General features: G+C 40.8%; 2 protein-coding genes across 6 annotated transcripts in view; one reads left to right on the forward strand and one right to left on the reverse strand.

The window, feature by feature from the left end:
- Positions 1-10,829, forward strand: part of ncor2 (nuclear receptor corepressor 2) — an 86,913-nt gene extending 76,084 nt beyond the window's left edge. For all 5 annotated transcript variants that reach the window (XM_042000220.1, XM_042000219.1, XM_042000218.1 and 2 more), the window contains exons 35-46: positions 455-607; positions 695-913; positions 1,020-1,197; positions 1,291-1,670; positions 4,428-4,546; positions 4,676-4,851; positions 4,936-5,073; positions 6,271-6,404; positions 6,492-6,545; positions 6,790-6,972; positions 7,503-7,682; positions 7,790-10,829. In XM_042000220.1, coding sequence (XP_041856154.1) covers positions 455-607; positions 695-913; positions 1,020-1,197; positions 1,291-1,670; positions 4,428-4,546; positions 4,676-4,851; positions 4,936-5,073; positions 6,271-6,404; positions 6,492-6,545; positions 6,790-6,972; positions 7,503-7,682; positions 7,790-7,986 — 2,111 coding nt within the window. In that variant the 3' untranslated portion in view covers positions 7,987-10,829. The remainder of the gene's footprint in view (positions 1-454; positions 608-694; positions 914-1,019; positions 1,198-1,290; positions 1,671-4,427; positions 4,547-4,675; positions 4,852-4,935; positions 5,074-6,270; positions 6,405-6,491; positions 6,546-6,789; positions 6,973-7,502; positions 7,683-7,789) is intronic.
- Positions 10,830-12,341: 1,512 nt separating this feature from the next.
- Positions 12,342-21,976, reverse strand: rflna (refilin A). The gene is made up of 4 exons (XM_042000298.1): positions 21,724-21,976; positions 21,228-21,599; positions 15,082-15,191; positions 12,342-14,961 (listed from the first exon to the last, which is right to left on the reverse strand). The coding sequence occupies exons 2-4, from the start codon at positions 21,444-21,446 to the stop codon at positions 14,628-14,630; spliced, it is 663 nt and encodes a 220-aa protein (XP_041856232.1). The 5' UTR covers positions 21,447-21,599; positions 21,724-21,976; the 3' UTR covers positions 12,342-14,627.
- Between the last annotated feature and the right edge of the window lie 1,577 nt (positions 21,977-23,553).

The following is a 23,553-nucleotide window of genomic DNA, read 5'->3' on the forward strand; positions in this document are numbered from 1 at the left end:
ATGTGGCAGAGATGTAAACTACATGGATGCTTAATATTCTCTGACATTTTTCCCTCCACGGGATATGTGTGCCTCTTCAAATTACAAGTAGGCTATAATATGAAATATAATACTTTTGAAGCATTCACATCAATTTGCCACAGCTTATAACTTGTCTGGAAAATGCCTTCATAATGTTGCATATTTACTAGTCACAGTAAATATTTGCAGTAATAGTTACTTACTGAAGAGAAATCATTTATTATCATTTATCTTTATTTGTTCATATATTAATTAACTAAATCCAAACTGGATTCCTTAGAAGTTGCTCAAATGTTGTAATGTGGTGATTTGTGTTTCTGTTTAGTTTGCAATTGATTGTAATGAAGGAGCCAAATGTTAACAAGCAAAAAGTGAAACATTCACAGGATAATCAAGCAACTTGTAACCCAGTTCTCTTCCTTCTGTCCCCTAGGGATCATCGATCTTTCTCAGGTGCCCCACTTGCCTGTCCTGGTCCCTCCCTCTGCAGGGACAGCCAGCTCCCCAATGGATCGCATCACCTACATCCCTGGGACAAGCACCACCTTCGCTGGCAGGCCTTACACCACCTCACCTATCTCACCTGGTATGATTCATCTCACAAGAGCATGTCGATTTGCTGCACTTTGAATGTTTTTATAACCCCCCCCCCCCCTGCCTTTTTTCTATTTAGTTGGCTCCTCACACATAAACAAAATTCAAGGTGCACCCTCATCTTCAGAGCGCGATCACGAGAGAGAGCGCGAACAACGTGACAGAGAGAGGGAGCTCGAACGGGATCGGGAAAGACGAGAGCGAGAAAGGGAAAGAGAGCGAGAGAGAGAACGGGACCGTGACAGAGAGAAGGGAGGCTCTCTAGGAAATGTGGAGCACGCCCCCATTTGGCGACCAGGTGTGGAGGAGATTGTTTTATTCTTGATGTTAAATGTGACACACGTGTAGTTTGAGTCAAGACTCCCAAATTTAGAGAGTTACAACCATCTGTTCATGTTTTTCAGGTACAGAGCACAGCTTAGCTAGCAGCAGCGGGAGACCTGCATCCCAACCATATAGCCACCAGCACTCGCCAGTGTCTCCTCGTACCCAGGACAATGTGCAGCAGAGGCCCAGTGTCTTACACAACACTGGGGGCAAAAGTCTTTCTGTCAGCGAGCACTCCGGCTCATCCGTGTTACGGTAACTTGCATTTTAGTTCTGTTTTTATCGAAACTGTCACATTTATCAAAACATGTACATGTAAACATATATGATGTGTGTGTTTCCTGCCAGGTCCATGCCCTCAGGGTCATCCCGCTACCAAGGTTACCCTGGCCACCAAAGGACAGGTGTGCCACCTGACGCCTACCCACCTGCTATAGAGTCCACTTTAGCCAAAGAGCAGAGTCGTGATGGAGGCAAAAACAGAGGAAGTCTACCCAAACACGTGCAGGACCAGCATGGGACCCTGGGTAAATCTGACCCCAAGCTGTCCAGTCCCAACCCAGGAGGAATATACCCCGGCTCTTATCCCCCGGCTTCAGGCCGTCCTCAACACATGCTACCTCCGCAGTTGGATAACACTTCTGGCCGCGGAGAAAGCGGTACACCTAGTAGAGAAAAGACTCAAAACAAACCGAAGTCCATTCAGGAACAAGAGCTCCTATCACTCGGTAAGACCACCATGACTGCGGCCAACTTCATAAACGCCATTATTATGCGTCAAATTTCTTGTGAAACGGGGATGCCAGAGACGGGTTCGCTCGTTGTCAGCAGCGCCACTGATGGTAAGACGCTCTGGATCCCAGGGTTCCCCCCTCATCACCCAGACCTCCCCCAGCAGTCTGTGGCCTATTGCACGCTGTGGTGATTGGCATTATCAAATCAGCTCAACTCATTGACTTTTTTTTTCTTTTTTTAGTGCTACAATTTGTTGCTTTATTTTATTTTTAGCTTTACTTCACAAACTTAAAGACCACCAAGGATGCCCTCTTGAAAGTCACACATCTAGCGTGTCAAATTTGAACCTGAAAGACTAAAACTGAACTATTATGGGTGGTTTACAAGCTTAACGGAGCATTGATAGAGTAATAGTAATAGTGACTAATATTTTAGTTTCCACTTAAAAGGACCTAAGTGTCCTTTAAGGAAGCTAGAGCTGATGGCATATCGACAGAATATCCTTTGCTACTTATATTAATTTTCTTTTGTATAAAAGATGTGACTTTGTCCTCTGCCACTCCTCCTTTTTCCCATTAGGCTAACAGCATTAAATGCAATTTCACATTACGCTATTAGGCATAACAAGGGCATTTTAAACGGTCTGAAAGGCAGTTCACCACAGGATACTTGTTCAGTAGGGCTGCCACATTTTGGTTTCATGAGCACAGTAACTTCCCCTTTTGCCTACCTAATGTGGCACTATTTGAAACTTGGTAAGTTGGGGAAAGTACTGTGAGAAATGTGCATATGTAACCCACACAGCAAGATGGGAATAGAAAATTGGCATGATGGTAGTTTAATAAAACCTCTTGCAAGGCCATACCAACCACTAAATCGAGTCCCTGGGGTCCCAAAGAGCACCAGTGTTGTAGAGCCAGGGGTAGGTTGGGACATGAAAAAGACTGAGGAGGTTCTCAGGCATCCAGAGGAAGGGGGTACTACAACTTTGAGTTCTCTTTGCATGCTCCTGTTTATGGCTCACCGTAATTGATGCTGATTTTCTTTTCTCCTTTTTATCTTATTTTAGTTTACTTTTTGCACACTGCAAGCTCTTTACATTTGCCTCTCAATCAAGCCTCTGGAAGTTAATCTGTTTTTCGGACTGTGATTTTTGTTTTTGTGTGCACAGAGCAATGCATCACATCTGCATTCATGCATGTTAAGTTCAACTGAGCAAGCTAATGTATTCATCAGTCAACCAGTCAATTAATAGGATGCGTTTCTGCACATATAAGTGACATTTTCACCTTGCTCTTAGCATGCATTCACAAACCAGTAGAACCACAGCGAGAAGTGCAGGATTCACAAGGTCCTGTTGAAATGAACCCAGAGACTCGTGTCATTTCTTGCCAGCAACAAAACCAGAGCATCACCTACTCCATGCTTTCATAGGAGTCTATACGGTCAATCCTGCACTCATTATCCCCTGCTAAATATAAAGTTGTAGTCCAAGAGTTGTGCAAGAAAATGCCTAGTGAGATACGATGCAGAGGTCTAGAAATGAGCTCGGAGTGCTCCCTGGAGCGTGCAGGCAGGATTTGTTATTTTCACAGAAGTTTCAAAGATTACTGTTCAAACATGAATAGGAATCTTAAGTTTGCTATTATAGTGTTTATAGCATATTTATTCATATCAAGCAGTAAATATTTTAAAATTATCCTTGTCTGTAAGCCAATTTCTTATTTTAATTTTAAATTACTCCCCAGTCATCTTCACAGTTGTCCCACTATTACTTTTTGAACTTCTTCATTGTCGATTCAGTGAGGCAGAACCAGTCAATTTTAGCATCATTTCTGGTCAAAGCCCTGCTTTCTGTATCTACAGTATATGCAAAGTATGTACTAAAAATAAGAGTAGTTTTTTACCTCATCACGCGCATTCAGACATGTTTACCGTTTCTCGAGCTTTGAGTTTTCCTATGCAGACACATCATGTAATACACCAAAATCCTGATGGATGAACTAACTTCCAAAGAATTGTCTATTCTACTTAATATCTAAAAAGAGTAAACTTTGAGTTTAAAATCTTTCAACTCCACACAAACAATATAAAGAAAATTATTCAGATCAATATCTTCAAACTGATATGGATGCCAAAACTACAGCTCTGATAAGAAAAGGGGAAAATAATACATCACTTAATATGAAAACTATAGAAGAATGCAACAAACTAAACCCTGACCACTCTAATGTGACGCTTATTAATGCAATACTGCCACGTAAACAGATTCACCAGGTGAATAAATGAGTGATGCGGATTTCCAGTATCTGGCTCCTGAATGCTTCTCATAAGTGTTTTTAATTATATTAGGGCAGCCCCACGCCACCCTTTCCTTTAACACAGGATTATCCTTTGTTTTACTGAACAACTAAACAGTATGATGTTATTTGTCTTAATTACTTGACTGTACATAATTTCTCCTCTGATGTCAGCTCATGCGTGGCCTGATGCAAACAATGAAAGCATGTTGCAAAACATGTTTACAGTTTCAATACTTGACTGTTATAATGGATTATATAAAGTACATATTCACCTGTGGCTACAGGTGAGCTGACTGCTAAATCAGCGAGCAGCTAATAGCCTCTAGACAGAGACACAGCAGGAATATTTTCACCAATGGAGCCAGTTTTTGATTCCCATCCCTAGTGGATGTTACTAGTGTTTGTGTGGTGCATGAATCTCTGTTTTTCTTTGGATTTGACTCTCAGCTCCGCCACACGGTCTCTACCGTCCCCCCTCAGAAGAAAGACTGTCCCCAGGCCAACAGCCCCCGTCCCCCTGTGTCAAAGGCAGCCAGAGGGTGGTCACCCTGGCACAGCACATCAGCGTAAGTCAGCTTCGTAATGTAATGCTAACCCAAACAAATTAGCATGTCGAACAGATTATTATCAAACAGTTAAATAAGTCTAAATAGAAATGCCAGACACAATTCAGAGATAAATCTTTATGCAAACAGGAGGTGATAACTAAAGACTACACCAGACAGAGCCAGCAGCAGCAAAGCTATCACGGCTCTCCTGTCCTGGACTTGACCCGTCCACCCAGTGCCTCTCAGCTCCCACCAACTTCACAGGAGTCAACCCAAGGGTCCCGCTATCCAGAGGGTCTTGCTGTAGAATGCAACAGAGATCGGTAGGAATCACTGTCCACTGGGCAATAAATAAACATTCTGACATGGATGCACATGCAGTGAGCTCATCTCTGTATTTTCTCCAGGTCTCCCTCTCAGTCCAAGTCTTCACCTGTCAGTGTTTCAAATGATGGCATTGAACCAGTGTCTCCTCCTGGAGCCAACTCTGAACCTGAAGTCCAGGGAGGAGGGGCCTCCTACCCTAACGAGCAGGGAGACCAAGGGTAAGGATGCTCTGAGCTAGAGTCAAGTCAAGCCTCCCACATATAGTAACAAAAGAAGTTTATACATGTCTACTCAGTGAGAATGAGTGTCCACACTTTTGACAATCAAACTTCATACATGTAGAATGGTGGTGTGAAAAACATGTAAAACCCTACAGAGCAAATCACTTACAGAGTTGACATTTGGAAGTTCCTGTACTCCTGTTTGGATCTTACTCAGTCCTGATAGTGGCGATGGTGCACCGCGGCTGTCAGACTGGGAGTGGTGGTTGCAACTTGAAGGGTGTCGTTTTAAGACCCATTTATGCTCGACGCAGAAGACTGTTGCACAGACGGACTGACGAACACTTTCGTCCAACTCCTGCATCAACGAGGAGGACATCTGTAGAGATGGCGGGATGAGGCTTTGATTGTGATTAGTGTCCTGGATATGTCAAAGATCAACAAGAAAATTGATTTGATGTCATTAGTATTTTTTTATGTAGTATCAGCTACTTTCTCTGGTGACCTTCGTGGTCAAGTGTCCCATTGACTTCCATTAAAACTACAAATTTTAATCTCCCTGTCAGTACAGTTTAAATCTATTCATTCTTTAATGTTGGCATTTCTTTTGGAAGAAAAGGATTTGTGGATATTTGTGCTCAGCTAAGTGACTGTGAGTTGCCAACTAGAAAATCTTTATTGTAAGTAGTGGTACCTGCATGACCTCTGCTTCAGTAAATGTACTGTCTGACTTACCTACCCTCACATGAACCAGTTCACATTTCAGAGACTTCCTGCAGGAAAATGATCATGTATGATATAACACAAACAATTTTGGGCCAACATTTCTCATGTTTCATCATGCCATTCTGTGCCATGGTTGCAGAACATGTCTTGCCAAAACTAAACATTTTGGTTTGAAAATTAAAAATTTCAAAGCAGGACAAAAACCCACCCAGATAATGTGGCTGGGAGTCACTCCTGCATGTACTTGCTCATTCCCGTCCTTGTTGCTTGTGTAGTCAAAGTCAATATTTTGCCCTTTTCCAAAAGGGCATCTGTACCCGAGTTAAAGCAATCTCGTTGTTTCACCTACATCTATTTAAATGTAAATATTTTGCATTGAAACGTAAATCTGGGCCACACTTTGTAAAGAATGAAAGTATGGATTAGTTTTGTATGTTTGTTGACCTGACACTGCTTTTCTGCTTGCAGACTGGGCTCCCGTTCTCCTCCCAATACATCCCAACGTCCACTATTTTTCAGCAGGCTGAATGAGAGCACCTCAGCTATTGTGAAGTCTAAGAAGCAAGAAATGATTAAGAAGATGACTGTGACTGGAAATGATGGTGAATTCAGTAGGCCGGACCTCAGCCCAGAAAGGAAACAAAAGTAGGAGAGAAACTCATGTTCGATTTCTCCGATTCTATTTTCAGATGCTGGTCAGCCAGGAACAGAAATCTTCAACATGCCAGCATCAACTACTGCAGGTAATTGGATATTGAAAATAGGAAGACAGACTGTGATTGGATGCCTTTTTGTTTGGAGAAGTTGTTTCAGTAAAGCAGAATTGTGAATGCATGTTGGGACTGAGGCGTCTCTGACTCCTAAGTAATGGATTGGCATCTTTATGAAAGGATTCTTCAGCCAGAAATGACTTGGCTTGTTTATAAGTGGGTCAAATACAAAGACGACTTTTTTACCGCGTGTTTATAACAATGCCTCCAATCACAGGACCTGTGAGTGTGCGCAGCCATCCAACTCCAGAGGCACCTGGCAACTCCATCGGCCTGGAGGCCATCATCAGAAAAGCCTTAATGGGCAAATACGACGATGCATCTGACGAACGCTCTCCATCCAACACGGCTAACCCAACGGGTTCATCTGCTGACGGACGGGCTGAGGACTCATCACAAGGTGACACTTCTTCAAAGCCCTTTGAAGCTTAACTTCATCTAACATAATTAGCATTTTGTTATCTGACCGTTGGCATCACTGAGCATCGCCGTCCTGCCATTTCAGCCCAAACCCTTGGTCTTAGCCGCATCCAGTGCCTTTGTCCACAGTATTTTATCAAGTGTACTAGTAGAAAAAACTGACATCAGTCTTCATTTGAACACTTTTCATATTCACTTCCATCCTCTGCATTAATTTATAACATTATAATACATCCATCAACATGTAAGGTCATCCATGCACATCGATACTCCTCTACATCAGGTTGCCAAAACATTTGGGGTTTGCACCAGCTGAGCATCAAGCTTAGGTTGCATAGAACATGTTTCCGATGACTAGCTAGCCATCTTTAATATTTTCTCGTGTCCTCATCTTCCCTTTGTATTGTCTATGGTGGTTACCCCCGATGGGGCTAGACACTGCTTCTCTGCAGCAGTTTGAGCAGTAAAAGATGTAGTTTGACGTTGAAGCTCTGCTCTGTCTGTTTGCAGGAGGGTCGAAGCCCTCAAAAGGCAATGGGCGCTCTAATGGTCGCAAGGCTAAGTCCCCAGGACCGGGTCTGTCTGGGAGTGAGAGACCTTCCTCCGTGTCCTCTGTTCACTCGGAAGGAGACTGCAACAGACGAACTCCACTTATCAACCGTGTCTTTGAGGATAGGCCTTTGTCTGCAGGTATTTACTCTTTTTTTTTATTTTTATTTTTTTTTAAGACCAACTTTTTGGCCTTAAAAAGTCTTGAAATTTCTAGTGAATGTTGTGATCACATCATATTTTTGCAGGTTCAACGCCAACCCCCTATCCATGTAACCCGCTGATGATGCGTTTCCCCAGCGGGACCGTTTCAGCTCATTCCCCCTCCTCTGGCCATCAGGGTGGCCAGGGCCCAGGGTCAGGACCTGGACACGGTCGCTCCTGGGAGGAGGAGCCCAAACCTCTGCTCTCATCTCAGTACGAGACCCTGTCTGACACCGAGTGACCAGAATTGCCACTGCACAAAAAGACCCGCTAACAAGTCAGCCTCCTTTGTGCTGCTGCAACTACACATGCACACAAACACACACACGCACACAAAAGTACTGCTGAGGCATCTGCAGACCTTCCCCCACCTATCCAACCTGCATCTCCTCCATCAGTCACAAATAATATCCTTTCACACACCTGAGATGCCAACAAGTGGCGAAGTGAAACTCTGCTGCTCCCTGTGTGTGTGGGTGTGGGTGTGTGTGTGTGTGTTTGCACTCACATGTTATGCATTCACTCCAGGACTACTCTAAAGGACAAATCACTTGCTTTTTTTGTTTGTTTGTTTTTTGTTTTTTATGTTTGTTTTTTTTTTTTTTAACTTTACTACTATTCCTCACTGGCCTTATAAATACAGACACATTGATCTGTACTGTTTGGGTGTACTGGTCTAACATGTGTAAAGAGGACTTCGATGATGGCTGCTTTGGTGACGGCTAATTTGACCACAAAGCTGACCCCAGAGCAGCGGCCCACACAGCGAGGACCCATGTGTTTGTTTTACAGTAATCTCCAGGTGCAGGCAGCCTGCTACCACTACAAGAATACATTCAAGGAGACAGGAGGAGAATCAACATCCTGTTTTTTCTAGTTTTGGTTCTTTCTTTTTTTCTCCTTTTGAATTCTGTCAGTCCAGTCCTGTGTTTTGTGAGTTGAGACCTTTAGTACATTTTGATGGTGAAACTTTGATGGTGACATTTGTTGTCTCTTATCTGCAATGATGTATCTTTTTGGGGGCGGGATTATAGGGCAGAGATTACATGGGATGGGTCATATCATTGGTTTACAGGGTAAACATGTGGTTCATTGCTGATGTCGTATGTTATAGGGAGGGCCCTGGAGAAAGGCAAAGCCTTTAGGAATCTGTGTGGGAAGGTGATTTGCCAGATGGGTGGCACTGAGACGAGTGACACTTTCTCACTGTTTTTATATTAACCATGTCTGTGTTTGTTGAAACGGTTTTTTGATATTAAGCACTTAGTTGTCAGTCTGTTCACAATGGCATTTTAAAGAATCTGTGTTTCCAGGGACAGGTAAAAGTGGACTCAAGAACAGCTCAGAAATCAAGATGTGGAGGTTTCCTTTAAAACCTGTCTGTTGATTTTTGGTCTTGCTGCTTATTGTTTAGCGCTCCAACACTTGAAGCGACAATCGCATTAAAGTGAATGATGACTAAGCCGCTGTGAGGAGGTTGCAGATCAACCTTTAAAGCTGCTCAAATGCAAATTCCACAGCGTCACTCTTGAGTTTCCTTGCATTAAAGAGGTGACAAAAAATGAAAAAATTAAATAAAATAAAGCCATCTTTCTATGACCCCCTGGTCTTTGACAGTGTCAGCCCAAGCTGGTCTGCTAGAACCCGGTCTTGGAGCTGTTGTGACAGTCTGACCTCTGACTTTTTACTGCCCAGAGGAAGCGCTGAGACTCATCTCCTCATCCTGGCAGATTTTGTACAGTTATGAGATATTCTTAGTGTTAAGTGCCATTTATTTTACATATACATGAAATACAGAAGTTCCTAAATGACGCACAAGTTTTCATTTAGCCGCCCATGCTAAGATTTATACTGTCCATACAGGGAAATCCAAACATTAAAAGAAACTTCCTGGATTTTTTATTATTATTATTATTATTATTATTATTAATGTGTGTGCATTTTTTCATCTCTTCTAAATCTGTCACTGCCTTATCTTTTAATTGATTCACTCATTATCCTCCAAATAAGACAAAACTGTGTCCCAGCATGGCTTACCTGGACCTGCATCAGATGTTTTCTGAAAAAAAGGCTTGCAGTGCAGTTACACCACCTGTGTTTGTGTGGGTTGGAGGAAGTTGAGGGGAAGGCATTCTGGTGGTAGTGTGTAACTTTAGTTGACATGTACTCCTTCTTTCCTGCAGTATTTTAAAGGCTGATGCGTGTAAATTGATTTGAGACGTCTGGTTCGTGACAGTACACGCAGGGATGTTTTGCTTCCCCTGGCTGATCACTCTGAAGGGACAGGAGTGAGCTTGTTGAGAAAGACTCCAACTCTCACTCGTTTTTGTCTCGATGGATTATAAAAACACAGACATGACTGTTATAGGACTACCTCCTCTCCTCCTTCATCTTTCATGTCAACGGTGACGCATCCAGCATGCCTTACCTGCAGACAGCTCATCTCAGCCGTGTTTTAGTTTTTTTTTTTTTATTATTATTTTATAAAAACCGATGGAGGGTTTGTAATTTCATCATAAAAGGCAAAAATACAGCTTTGTACTTTACTCTGTATGTATATCATTTTTCCACTGCTGAAATGTAAGAATGTGACGCTAAACAGACTAAGCCATATCCAGCTGTTCCCTAAACCCACGACTAACATGTTTTTAAAAGTACACTGAAATTAATTTTTACCCTGCATCCTTTTTTCTTTCCTTTCTTTTTTTTTTTTATGTTCCAATAGTTTGTTTAATGCACACTTGTATCATCATTAATCATTCAAACCTAAAAGGAAAATAGTTGATTACTGATATGTTCCCTGGACTCCTGATGGTGGGTGGGGATTGACAAACAAGACATTGTTCAACCATTTTGTGCATTTTTTTTTTAATTATGATAACCCACTGTATAATAGCAAGGATTGTATATACAACCGAAGAGATGTAAATATTTATGTGGCTTGCTTCAAGGTTGGTATTACGAGAAGAAAAATATTCACATGGTTAAATTCTACATGCCCACCAGCAAGCTTTGTGGATAGCAGTGTAAAAATTAAAAAGAAAGAAAAAAAAAAAAGACACTGCCTTAATGTTTAAATAAAAAGCTTATTGCCATTCATGGAGTCTGTCGCATTTTTTGCTGTAAGTCTGAATATTTGCTTTTTGTTTTATTTTTAAGCTGCAGACAGTTGATTAATCTGCTGTAATTAAGGTTAAAATCCAGTAGGGGGCAGTGTAAGTACATCTGAGTTCTACAATGAAACGCAGAAGTCTGCAGGAGAGTTTCTCTACATACACTAATAAGATGTGCTGGGCTTTCATAAAGCAAAGCTTCCAGCGGTGTTTAATGTCTGAATCAAGTTGCTGCTGAGCTGCTCACGTCAGCGGCAAACTGCATGTTGCTTTTGGGACCACCTCATTATGCAACTACTACGGGCTCTTCTGTGTTGCAGCGTTGTGATTGTATGTGTTCAGTTTTAGATGTTTTTTAGTATTAGGTAAAAAATTAGTGGTGGGATTCTACATGACACGTCTGCTTAAATAAGGGCCTGAGTTGTCTCCCCTCACACCCATCCCATTTATTTTAGTTCCTTGGTAACAGATTTATATCCAGTTCCTTTTCTGAAATGAAAACTGCTGAGAATGAATGACCCAGCAGCTGTAAAATATAAAAATGTGCACAAGTACAACCAGCTGATCCTCATTACACATTATGCATCAGTGATAATATTCTTATACTCAGACAGAAAAATGCTGTACTCTGACATGATGTTTTTAATGCTGAATAGTTTATTTAAATACTTAAATGACGGAATAAATGACTTATGATGATTATTTTTAAGTTTATAAAAAACATCCTTTCAAAGTGTGACTACAGGGACCAAATGTTAGTACTTTATTTTATGAAGACAATATATATTAAAAGATCACATATTTCTAATAAATACAATTAAATTTAATGTATATTACACACTTTTGTGTGGTAAAAAGTAATACTTTTTATGAATTCTTCCTTTCTCCTTCAAATGGATTATATTCATTCATTTTGAGTTAAAATAATCCAGTCGTGCAGCTCATTTAGTGCATTAATCAAGTTGAAGTTTGTTTTAAACAAAAGCTGTATAATCTGCTTCTCACTGCTGATGTCGGCTTGTTCAACAAATCAAAGGCCAATTTACTCGCAGGAAGCGGTACTTTGTTAAATCGAGAACTGTTTGGCCTGTTAACAGCTGTGCCATCAGGGGGCACCTTTGCTGGAGACACACAGCTGAGGTGCTGAATGATGTGAGCTGCTGTGGAGATCCTGAGGCTTCTACTTCAAAACCCTGCAGCAACGCTGGCTGCAGGAGCTGCTGTTATTTTAGTTGCAGTCTGATATCTGGCATCTTAATATACAGCCTGTGTTCAAGAAAGGGTTGGGGGTGGCGGCGTTCTCACAATGGTGAACTGAACAATCATTTCATTTGGAAGGAAAATGTGTTTTCTTTCATTTTTTATTCATACAAGAATAAAAGGTGAACCCATCTGTGAGCTTCTGGGTCTCTTGAAAACTTATTTCAATTGACAAAGAAACATGGTGAACAGGAAAATACGATGTCCTCTGATTACAAAAAACTGTGTTTGGGAATTGTCTTTCTTTTATTTAGGATATACATCTTTTTAAATAATTTTCTTTGATCAGAACAGAAAATGATTGACGTACAAAAATATAAAGAGAATTATGAAGTGCCTTGATGCCACATATACAATAGGAGAATATTTTACAGTAACAAAATCAAGTGTTAGAAAACACAAAAGTATCACACATCAAAATATTAAACTTAACATCCCCCAACTTTCTCTCATCTTCTGACTTTTCACAGACCATCAACACATCACTCAAGTCCAACATCCTCCCACAATTCCCACCAGTTCTTATCTATCTATCTATCTATCTATCTATCTATCTATCTATCTATCTATCTATCTATCTATCTATCTATCTATCTATCTATCTATCTATCTATCTATCTATCTATAAGCAGATCCTCCTGTGTCACTCTTTCTCCCACTACTTACTGTTTTTCCCTCATTCGCTCTTTAAGTACAGATGCACTGTTTCGGCTTTGTGCCGTCTAGCTCTTTCAGCTCTCCACTAAACTGGAGGGATCACCAGACTATGAAATAAATCAAGAGCACAAGACTTCCACTGAATATCGGGAATACTAATTTGCAACGAGATAAAACAGATACCCAAGAAAATCTGAGGTAAAGTCAAAAGTTTCAACATTTGCCACTTCAGCAATATATGTATATATATATATATATATATACATACATACATTCATACATATATATATATATATATATATATATATATATAAGACAAACACAATAAGTACAGGAAAAATATTTTTACATCTTCAACAGGGAAATCTGTGTAATAATATGTTTTCATGATCACTTTTTTTTTAACATATTGGAAATTAGACAGAAGTTTGATCTACTACAGATGGCAAAATACTTAAATCTGAAAACAGCATGAAATACTCCTGATATACAAATGACGAAACAAAAATTAAATTTGCTAATAATGTTAGACCTAATGGTCAAATTACATCTGCTTCAATATTACATTAGAGAAGATGTTACTGTCCAAGACTTTCCAAACGGCTGGTTTCACCCCATCCAGAGGAGTGTTTGCCATATTTTGAGATGCAGCTGAAACAGACTGGCGCTTGCTGCTTGTAGCACTAAACAAACTGCAGCTGGTATTGATTCTTGGTTTTGACTTGCAGATGCCTGTAGAGAACAGTTTGCTCCGTACCAAGATTTGTGTCAGGGAGGGGTTAATTACTTCCCTGTGATTGTCTAGATTTTTTTTCTTGTGTGGTAAAACTAGAAATGAGCCACTGCACTGAAGACAGATAAAAGGCTGCCACCTTTCTGAAAAGCCTTGATCTCCACGATCTTCTGTCATCAGACCTTCTCATCTTACACCCTCGCTGTTCAGATGAATTACAGTTTCTAAGTTTAACTATCTATATCTATTTTCTAAAAAAAAAAAAAAAATAGGTTTTTTTTTTTATTCTCCCTAAATATTATCTTTGGTTTTTGATCTACAGGTCTTAAACATTGATTAAAACTCAAACAAACAACTGTTCACCAAAAACCTTAATACTGAAGAATGCTAACAGCTGCTGTTTTCCACATGGCTGAATATGTTTTCAGGGGCCTTTTCAGACTATCTCGTTATGATCTGTCTTCAGTCTCATTTCTCTCGATCAAACAAGCTGATGATGGGTGGCATTCTTCGAGCTTTCTATCTCAAGTGTGTGGAGTTACTAGAAGGAAATAAACTCTTCAAACTATCTTTGGTCCAATTTTTCAGATGCAGCACAGAAATTCCCCACTGCAACGCCAAGTCCTCTGAGAGAACTGTGACATATAGAAAACAAGTGCAATAAAGCTATATTTAGAAAGCTTCGCATTGGTGTTACTAGGTTTGCGCACGCTGGGCTAAAATCCATGACGTGTCATTTTTTACTTTTCCCTGTTCACAAATCTATCTATGATCTGATTGTTACCTTCGCTGAGGTTACAATACTACTCGAGCGGAGGCTCCCATTTTTGCCAACTCTTGAATTAAATAAGACATTAAAACGCTGAGGTGCAACTTTAAACTGCCAAAGGACCAGCGGCCTTTTTAAAGACTGCAACAGTAGAAAATCTAAATACACCCAAGTGACTGGTTCCCAGAGTTTCAAAGAAAGGTTTGTAGGGGCTCCAAGGACTTTCCCTTTCAGTGTGGACATTTCCAAGTTCCTTGTCCTTCAAAAAACAGAACAACAACAAAAAAATTTTTTTTATATATATATATAAGTGAAGGTGATCACCATGCAGCCCTCTAAGAATCTGGGCTCTACAGGTCTTCTGTGTAGATGATACAGGGGCTCGTATCCTCGCTGGACTGCAGCTGCACCGTGGAGACGAACCAGCGGCGGGAGCCTGTGGAGTTGTAGTTGAGCGTGGTGCGATAAGTGTTCTTGGCGTGTTTTGGGTAGATAATAGTGGTGCTCTGGTAACTGATGGGCCTCTGCCGTGGCTCCAGGTACACCTGGGTCTTGTAGCTCCTCCAAGTGCAGTTCCGCACCGCCACCACCGTCTCGCTGAAGGAGGTGGGCGTAGCAATGGGGGCACACAACACCCGGTCTCTGTAATGCCTGTCGGAGTCATACTTGACTTCGGAGTTGCACCTAGAAAGAAGGCAGATGTTAAAGAAATCCAACTGGACCTGATCAGTAGGTGTCAGTATTGAAGAGAAAGCCTTTATCTAAATAGCAGTGCCACTTCTTGTCATGTCAGGGATGTCTTACTTGATTTCTTGCTCTGGTTTGGGGTTGACTTCAATGCTCTCCCCAAAGAACACAGGGTGCATACGAGTCTTTGGATCTGTTCCTGTAGAGTTCAGCAGCAGGTAGGGCAGCTGCACAAAGGAAACAGAAGAATCACAGTCTCACAGCAACATGTATGACATCCTGAACTGCTTGTAACGTGCCCTTTGAAGGAACTCCAGCTTAAGAAATGTCAGCATTGTTGAGAGGTTTCAACAGCGCCAGCAACCCAAATTAAAAACACTGCAGACCCCACCCTCTCCAGGAAAATACTCTTGATCCGCCCTCATGTGAACGTGCCTTATCGATGGCTCGATTGTTACTGCAAAAGCAGCTAGGTAAGAACCATAGCAGTCAGGGCAAGACTCCTGTTTTAATTCAGATAATTACACTGCATGGGCCCAGCCAAGCAAGTTGTTGGTGGAAAATCTCTTTCTCGCTACATTCCTCTTCAGTTCAAGCTGGATAGAGATGTATGAGCCAGACAACGCCTGTGTGTGTGTGTGTTTGTGCATATGTTAGGAAAACAGGCTTAAAGTTGTCAGAAAAAAGGGGAGGAAAAAAAGGCAAGCCTGTGGAGCTGCTGGTAGCCCGGCTGAGAAAGGATGACACTGTTTAACAATGTTAACAAGGTGATAGTGAAAGGACAAAGCCAGGATCTGGAGAGGAGGTCAGGGGGCCAGTTTAAAACAACAACTCCAGCGCTGGTGGAGAAGCAGTGTCCCGCTCTGTGTCACTTTGCTGCCTCATTTGGAGACTGTTTAAATTACTTCAGTTTTACTGTGCCCAATATGAAATGTCACAGGCAGCACATAATATTATAATGGCAGGTTAATCTGCTGCTTTTCTCACAATCAAGTAGGAAGAGTATCCCAAAATTATTGTTATTATTATTTTTCTTTTGGGACAAAACTCAAGATTTTTAGATCACGTTGAATCGTCATCAAATTTTATTTATAAAGAACTTTTCATACAAAACGTGCTTCACATAAAAACAGTTTGGGCACATTAAAAACAAGTATAAAACCTAACAATGTTAAAAAACACACACCTGATCATAGTCTCTCTCAAATCACAATGCATCAGTTACCACTGCAACCACCACAATCACCCACATCCCCCATCCTAATTTGCACTCCAACCTCTAGCTGCTGTCTCTTTTACTGTATATTAAATAAGAAAAAAACATCTGGCTTTATGTTGCTGTGGGGAAACAATATCTTGGGGACCTTTTCACATGGTGGAGGCTGCCCTTGCATGACCACAGAGGCCGCCAGCACTGAAAACCACCCAGATCACGGCAGGCCGGGGTTCACACTACAGCCATAGGGCTGCACTGCAGGACCCCAACAACCACCCAGACAAGGGCAATTACCATGGCAACAACCCTGTAAACCAAGCAAGCATAGCCCCCAGCATGAAGGATCCCCATGAGGAAAACACTGAAGTTAAAAATGTTCAACGATAAGACCAAATAAAAGCAACAGGTATAATCTGTTCTACTAGAAATAAAAGCATGCATCAGCACCTCCATGCTGGCAAGAGAGAGAAATGGGCGGACTCTGGTGATGTTTTTAAGATGATGAAATCCTGTCTTTGAGACATTTCTAATGTGTGGAATAAAATTCTGCTCAGAGTCAAAAAGAACACCCAGATTTTTCACACATCGATAACGTTAAAAACTCTGCAGTTTGGATGACATGAACTCTCTCTTGTCTTCAGGATTAATAATTAAATCCTCTAGCATCCAACACTTTATATTGTAAATACCTAAAATACAGTTTAAAAGGGTGTTAGCTGGCTCCAAGTAAACAGTAGACATAGCAATGTGAAGCGGTGTATCATCAGCATAGCTGTAAAAATCAAAGCTGTGCCTCCTGATGACATCCCCAAGTGGCAACATGTACAGATTAAAAAGTACAGGGCCTAAAATTTATCCTTGGGGAATCCCACGTTTTTATTTCAAGCATTCCTGAGGAGCATGTATCCATTCCTATGAAAACTGTCAATCTGTGAGATAGGAATAAAACCAGTTAATAACAGTACCAGAGATCCTCACCAGATTTGTCAGTCTGTCTAATAAAATCTGGGGATCTACTGTGTCAAATGCAGCTCTAACATCCAGCAGCACCAAGACCAATAGTTTCTGAGAGTCCAAGTTACAACTGAGATTGTTAACAACCTTTAAAAGGGCCATCTCAGTACTGTGGTTCATCTTAAAACCAGACTGAAAGTGTTTATGTAAAAACTTGTGTAATTGAGTTGTTTTTCTAAAATTTTACTTAAAAACGGTAAGTTGGATACGGGTCAGTAGTTATCAAGAATTTTGGAATCTAAATTACTCTTCTTCTTAAGAGGCCCCACTGCTGTTGTTTTGCAGGCAGATGGGAAGACACCCATCTTAAGAGGGTAATTCACCATATCTAAAAGCTCACACTTAAAGAAACCATAAAATGTTTTTAAAAGTAATGTGAGAATGGGAAGGGCAGGTTGTTGGCTTTAATTGGGAGAAAGTCAACCAAGCATCTTTCTATCGACCAGAACAAAACTCTCCAGTGTTTCCTTTGGTAAAAGAATTTCTGCTGGTATGCTAAAATCAACATTTTGTTGAGATAAAAGGCTGGATCTGATAGCACTGATCTTATTTCTGAAGTGGTCTGCGACAGCTTTGCATGCATCGTCTGATTGTTTTAAAAAAGATTTTGGGGTTGTTTTTATGGTCCATCATGAGGTTTGAACAGTGGGATGTTGTTGCATGTTTAAATATATTATTGTAGATTTTAAGTTGTTCATGAAAATTTTCTAAATGAATAGTTAATTTTGATTTCCTCCATTTTCTCTCTGCTCTCCTGCCATTTTCTTTTAACCTCTTAATTTCATCATTTCATCATAGATTTTATCATTTTAGCTCTACTGGAGCTGCAGCATCAATGGCTGACTTGAGTTTACTGTTATAATGATCAACAATAAAATCACATGATGCAGGTAAAATGTGAGAAGGAGTTTTTTTTTAAGTTATCTAACGGTTGAAACCAGCTCTGTTTGGGCTCTAACCCTTAACCATCAACACTGTCGTCTCTGAAGCCATAAAAAGACACACAGAGCGGCACCTGGAGCTCTCATACCAAAGGCTGTGATTGACCGCTTTCTGCAAAGGTGTGTTTCCGAACACGACCAATCTGAATCAAACAGCACCTCAACCAAAACTCCTCCACTTCTCACATTACAGGGGAGGCTGTCACATGCTGCAGTCTAACTGTACATGCCACTAGAGGGGACGAGCAAGAGCAGGCCAAGGACGCAACAGATCACTACGTGAAGCTCGTCTTACCTCCAGCCCACCATCATCTGCACACACTATCTGACCGGCAGCATTGAACTTCCACAGCTGCTAGTTTTGCAACGCAGTACTGAATGAAATGAATCTGCAGGCTGCTCATTTTCTGCCCCTATTTCCCCACAGCCTGGACACGCTGTGCGAGTATGTGATTGTCTTTCCACTACTGCTTTAGCACAGAGGGCATTCCAGGTATTTTTCTACAGAGAGCTCTGGCAAGGTCTGCAAAGCAGACACTCTAGAAAGGAGGGCCAAGTGTATCCCCCAACAAGGACACAAAGCATAAACCTGCCTGGAAGCACATTTCTGCCCAGAAGAAACAGCCTGCAGCTAAGCAGCCCACACAATGTACAATGCACAATGCAGAGTTACTGAGGGAAACGCCAACCCAAACACAGATTTCCAGCTGCTGGCTGTTCATTATGGCAAAGCCTTGAACTTTACATCCTGTGCATGCATGGATGTTAATAGGAGTGCATCTGTATCACACAGTGAGGCAGATTTAGAAAAGGTCACAAGATCTGCCTCCTGAATGTCTCTGTCCTTATCCACCAACAGTTGAGCCACATCCTTATAGTATGCACAACATTATCACGATTACATGACCACATGCATATTTTTCATGTAATTCAGTCTTTTTGTAAATTCCTTGTGTAAATGTAAAAAAAAAAAAAGAAAGAAAGAAAAGAAAAGAAAAATGCATGCCTACATATTATTTTTCTGCATCTTCATAATTTAAGACAACTTTGAAAACAGACAGGCTGTCTGAGCATTTATCCCTGTTTAATTTAGAAGTGAGAGGTCATCAAACACTTATGCAACAGTCTGCTGCTGCTCTAACAAGCCCCCTGCACCTCAAAATAGAGCTGGAGGATTGTTCTAAGGTGGTATACAAAAACAACACAAAAATAGACTTGGTAAGGTGAAAAACAGCACATGCACAGGCCATTTGCAAAGAGGAGCACATCTTTTAAAAAGAGAAATCAAGAATGAAAGGGGTTCTGTTAATATGAACTCTCAAACGATTAGATGATTTTTTTTCTTTCTTTTGTGTGTGTGTCAAGCTTCTGCAAAACAATGCAACTGCCAGGACTCCGCACTGCTTTTCTGAGGCCTCCTAAAGACACTTTAAAAGCCATGCTGACCTGTGCAGACATGTTCTGAATAGTCTTGGAACTGGGAGTGACCTGAAAATGATTTTCACTTAAATCAGCCTTGACATATGTGACACAGGTCAGACCAGGATGTGTCATTAAAAAGCATTTATCATATGGCAAACACAAAAATACAATACATTGCTAAAAAGCCTACACAGCCACCTTGTTTTTCAGTAAAAGCTCTGACAAATAAAATAAAAGTTTGACCAACGGTGCATTAACTATTTGAATAAATGTTTTTATGAATAGCAAGTGCACTTTGTGTATTTTTGTGCTAATGCAGAAAGCTTGTAAGATTTGATGAAACTGCAACCAAAAACCAAACAAGTAATTCTACCGCTTTCAAGGACCTCTAAGCAGGAACTGATAGAGGCTGATAGATGCATATAATACTTGGTATTGCTGAAGATACATATGCAAAGCCATCTGCTTATTACCGCCTACACATTGTGAGGCAAGTCTTCCAGATGCTGATATATATTTGGAAAGAAATGTTCATTTATTTTCTTTCATTTTGAGTCTCTTTGATACCCTGCACCTTTACTTCTTGACTTTTAGTTTGCCGTATTAGCCTGTTGATGTTCACAGACAGAGCAAAAACTATATATATATGTATATATACATATATATATATATATTTTTATATATAATAAACCTTTTAACTCATGTATGCTATGACCAAGTCTTCAACAAATGTAGAAATTTTACTTTAAAATTTAATTTCATTTTGTAGAAAGGTATGCCCAAACTTTTTGACGAACTAGTTCAACTTGAAAATCCTAAACCAAAAGAAAACATTTCTTTGATAAGATAGCTCATTAGTCATATACATATGGGCAGCATGTGATAGTGTTTCACTTTAAAAGGGTCACAAGCCAGACAGGTTGGGGAAGTACAGGCCTGGTTTAGAACCAATTAGGCCGTTTAAACTGCTTTTAGGAGGACAGACCTGCAGCAGGGTACTTATTTGAAGGTTTTAGAGCCTGAAAGTCTGGCCTTTAATCAGCATGAGAGACAAGATTGCCCCCATGTAAATCCATCACAAAATGTCAGAAATCTGATTAAATTTGTATTTCCTGTGCCTAACAGGAGAAACAAAATCCTTAAGAATCCTTGTGGTACACACTCATTTACCCATATGTTACTGAAGTTATCTAATTCATAGCTGTCTTTCTGCTGAAAACCCCTGAAATCGTGAAAAGGCTCCCTGCCAGTCCCTGGGCCCTTATTTGGAGACACAGCTGGGCCAACAGTACAAACTCACTGGGATCTGTGACACATGTGCAGTTAAAGGGCAGCTGATGCACCACAGCGAGGAAGAGTCCACTTTTCTGTAGCCTCTTAATGAGGGCCAGTGGCATCATCAACATGAGCACAATATCAGAGGTTTGCAACTAAGGAATTCCTACTGAGAGAGAGAGCTTCCAGATGTTGTGTGAGAGGGACTAATCTGAATCTGTTTCTGGCCTGACATTTAAATGCTCACAGAAATTCAGTTGTGCTTTGACCTTAATTTACTATTAAGTCCCTTTTGTTTTTAATTCATTAAAAGTTCAATAAAGCTTGGTTGTCAAATTATTCTGAACATAAGACATTCGGATCAGAAACTGAAAGAAAATGCAGAGGTTTCTTACCAGTTTGCCCTCTCTGCTTTCCTTTTTATAATATCCATGCTGGCTCTCGACAGGAGTCGTGCAGCTGCCGGAGCGAGACTCGATCAGACCCGGAGAGAGTGAGCAGAAGGGCGGACTGGGACTCGGTGGCAACCCCGAATCCGGACTGTCGAGCAGCCCTTCTCGGTTCTTTCCTTTCAGGCTATCATCCATTGCTTGTAAATGTAGGTGCCCCACCATTTCTGGGGCGGCTCCAGTGAAAGAAAGGGGGAAAAAAGTCCCACTGACTACTTTTATTTATTCTTTTTCAGGAAGCGCTCCAAGCCGCTGCGCACTGCTGCGTTGACAAGAAACAAGCCTGGGAGAAGTTTTTCAACTTCTGATCTGGGGTTTCTGTAAGTACAAAAAGGGGGAAATATCGGGGAATGACATTTAACCAATAAACTATTTACTGTGGACAAAACTCATCAAGCTGACATCAACAAGTAAACCAAGCATTTTAAAAATTATACCGTACCTGCGCGTCGGGAACGATTCCCTTTAATTCGACAAGATTTTCTAAACGTATACAGAAATCTTAAAGAAACTCCAGTAAACCCGCAGATTCGGCTCCAAAGTAAATTATTATTATAAATTCAAAACTTATTTACTAAACAAAACAGTAAAAATCCTCACAAAACGGAGTCGACTGTGCGTCTGGCACCGATCTGGATGAGAACTCCTTTGCTTTGCTCTGTGTTTGAGTGTCTGCTACTCTGTCTGCGCGCGCTCCAGTGGAGAGCTCCCTCTTGATGATCCTGCCAGGCTTTTTTTTTCTTTCTTTTTTTCGCACCTGGATCTAGTCCAACCCTTATGATCTGGACCACTTCCATGCACAACCGACAGGGGCGAGCACGTCCCTTCTCTCCTGCTGTGCACTGGCTGGCTCTGCCAAGAAGCCAACCTCCTACCTGCTGCAGCTGCAGTCCAAAAGTGGACCAGTAGTATTTGCATATTTCCTGCTGCTTACAATCAGTGTCAAAAACCTTATGGTTATAGCAAACCAAGTCATCCACTGAATGCAACAAAGTCTGAAGCACAGACTACCAGCACAAGCTCCAAAATTAACTGGAAGACCAGGTTACAGATTCATTACACCAGTCTGTCAGTGTAGGGCAGACTTCCTCGGATTTGTCAGAAATTCTTAACTATTTATTTATTTATCTATTTCCGAATATAGTACTGTAATGTGCGGCTCAAGTTAAATGAGCAGAGCCTGTGATCCATTGAAGGCTACCCCAATTTCAAATCATAATGTGTTATAGTAAAAAATAGCACTTTCATTATAAAGAGTCAAAAAATGTACAACAATTCCATTTTCTGGACCCCTTTCTCTTTTCAATTAAGGAGATGCATCTTTTGTCTCACCACGAGATGATGTTGACTTTCAGTGTCTTTCTTAGGGATGGCAGAGATGTTTGATTTCTCGCTATATCTGTCCAAATGTACACATTCCACATGTCCCTGAGGGGTGATGTAGATGTGTGGTGCTGTTGATTTGGTCACAAATATTCATAAGGAGTTAAAGAAGGGTAGATGGAGGTGTTACTACACCAACTCCCATGTAAGAAACCTACTTTCAAGACCAATGTGGTTAGGGTTTAGGTAATGCATAAAAAATAAACATAAATACATGTTTATTTTTAGATGTTACTAAATACATAGTTGTGGTTATAAAAATTATACATGGTTATATTATTATTTGTAGTTCTAGGTTCAAATCATGTCAGGAGGAAGCTGCCTACCAACAAGTATAGGGATAAGTTGCCCCATAATTGGTAACCATGTATTGTGATACGGCAATGTTTTGGTGGTGTGGAAAAATGTAGCTGCTAAACATTTTCTGGTGAAAACATGCAGACTGCTTAAGCAGTATTTCTGAGAGAAACTTCACTGCCGTACAAAGTTGCATCGTCTGCATAATGATGAACATTATAGCCACATACTGTAACAACTACATTACTGATGTTAGTCTGTTTTTCTCCAGGTCTAAATTAGTATTTCTATCTCTTTTTATATGAAAAGTTACCTTGGTAAGGTTATCCAACCATATTCAGAAGCAATCCTGTTCTTTCAGGTTGTAGTTTTCTAATAATGAATCAGCTGCTTTTGGATGAACTTAATATTTCGTCAGCAAGAGGATGATTATAAGATTGCTATGGTTATTTTTCATGAACTCTGTATGTGTGTTGCTTTGTGTGTCTGCAACTGTCCTGCCTTGTATATTTCAGGACAGGGTGGAGATGGGTGGGAACACCATCCACCAGCAACCAAATGACTTGTGCACGCACAACTCACACATAATCAC

The sequence above is a fragment of the Melanotaenia boesemani genome, chromosome 11, assembly GCF_017639745.1.
Source record: "Melanotaenia boesemani isolate fMelBoe1 chromosome 11, fMelBoe1.pri, whole genome shotgun sequence".
Lineage (NCBI taxonomy): Eukaryota > Metazoa > Chordata > Actinopteri > Atheriniformes > Melanotaeniidae > Melanotaenia > Melanotaenia boesemani.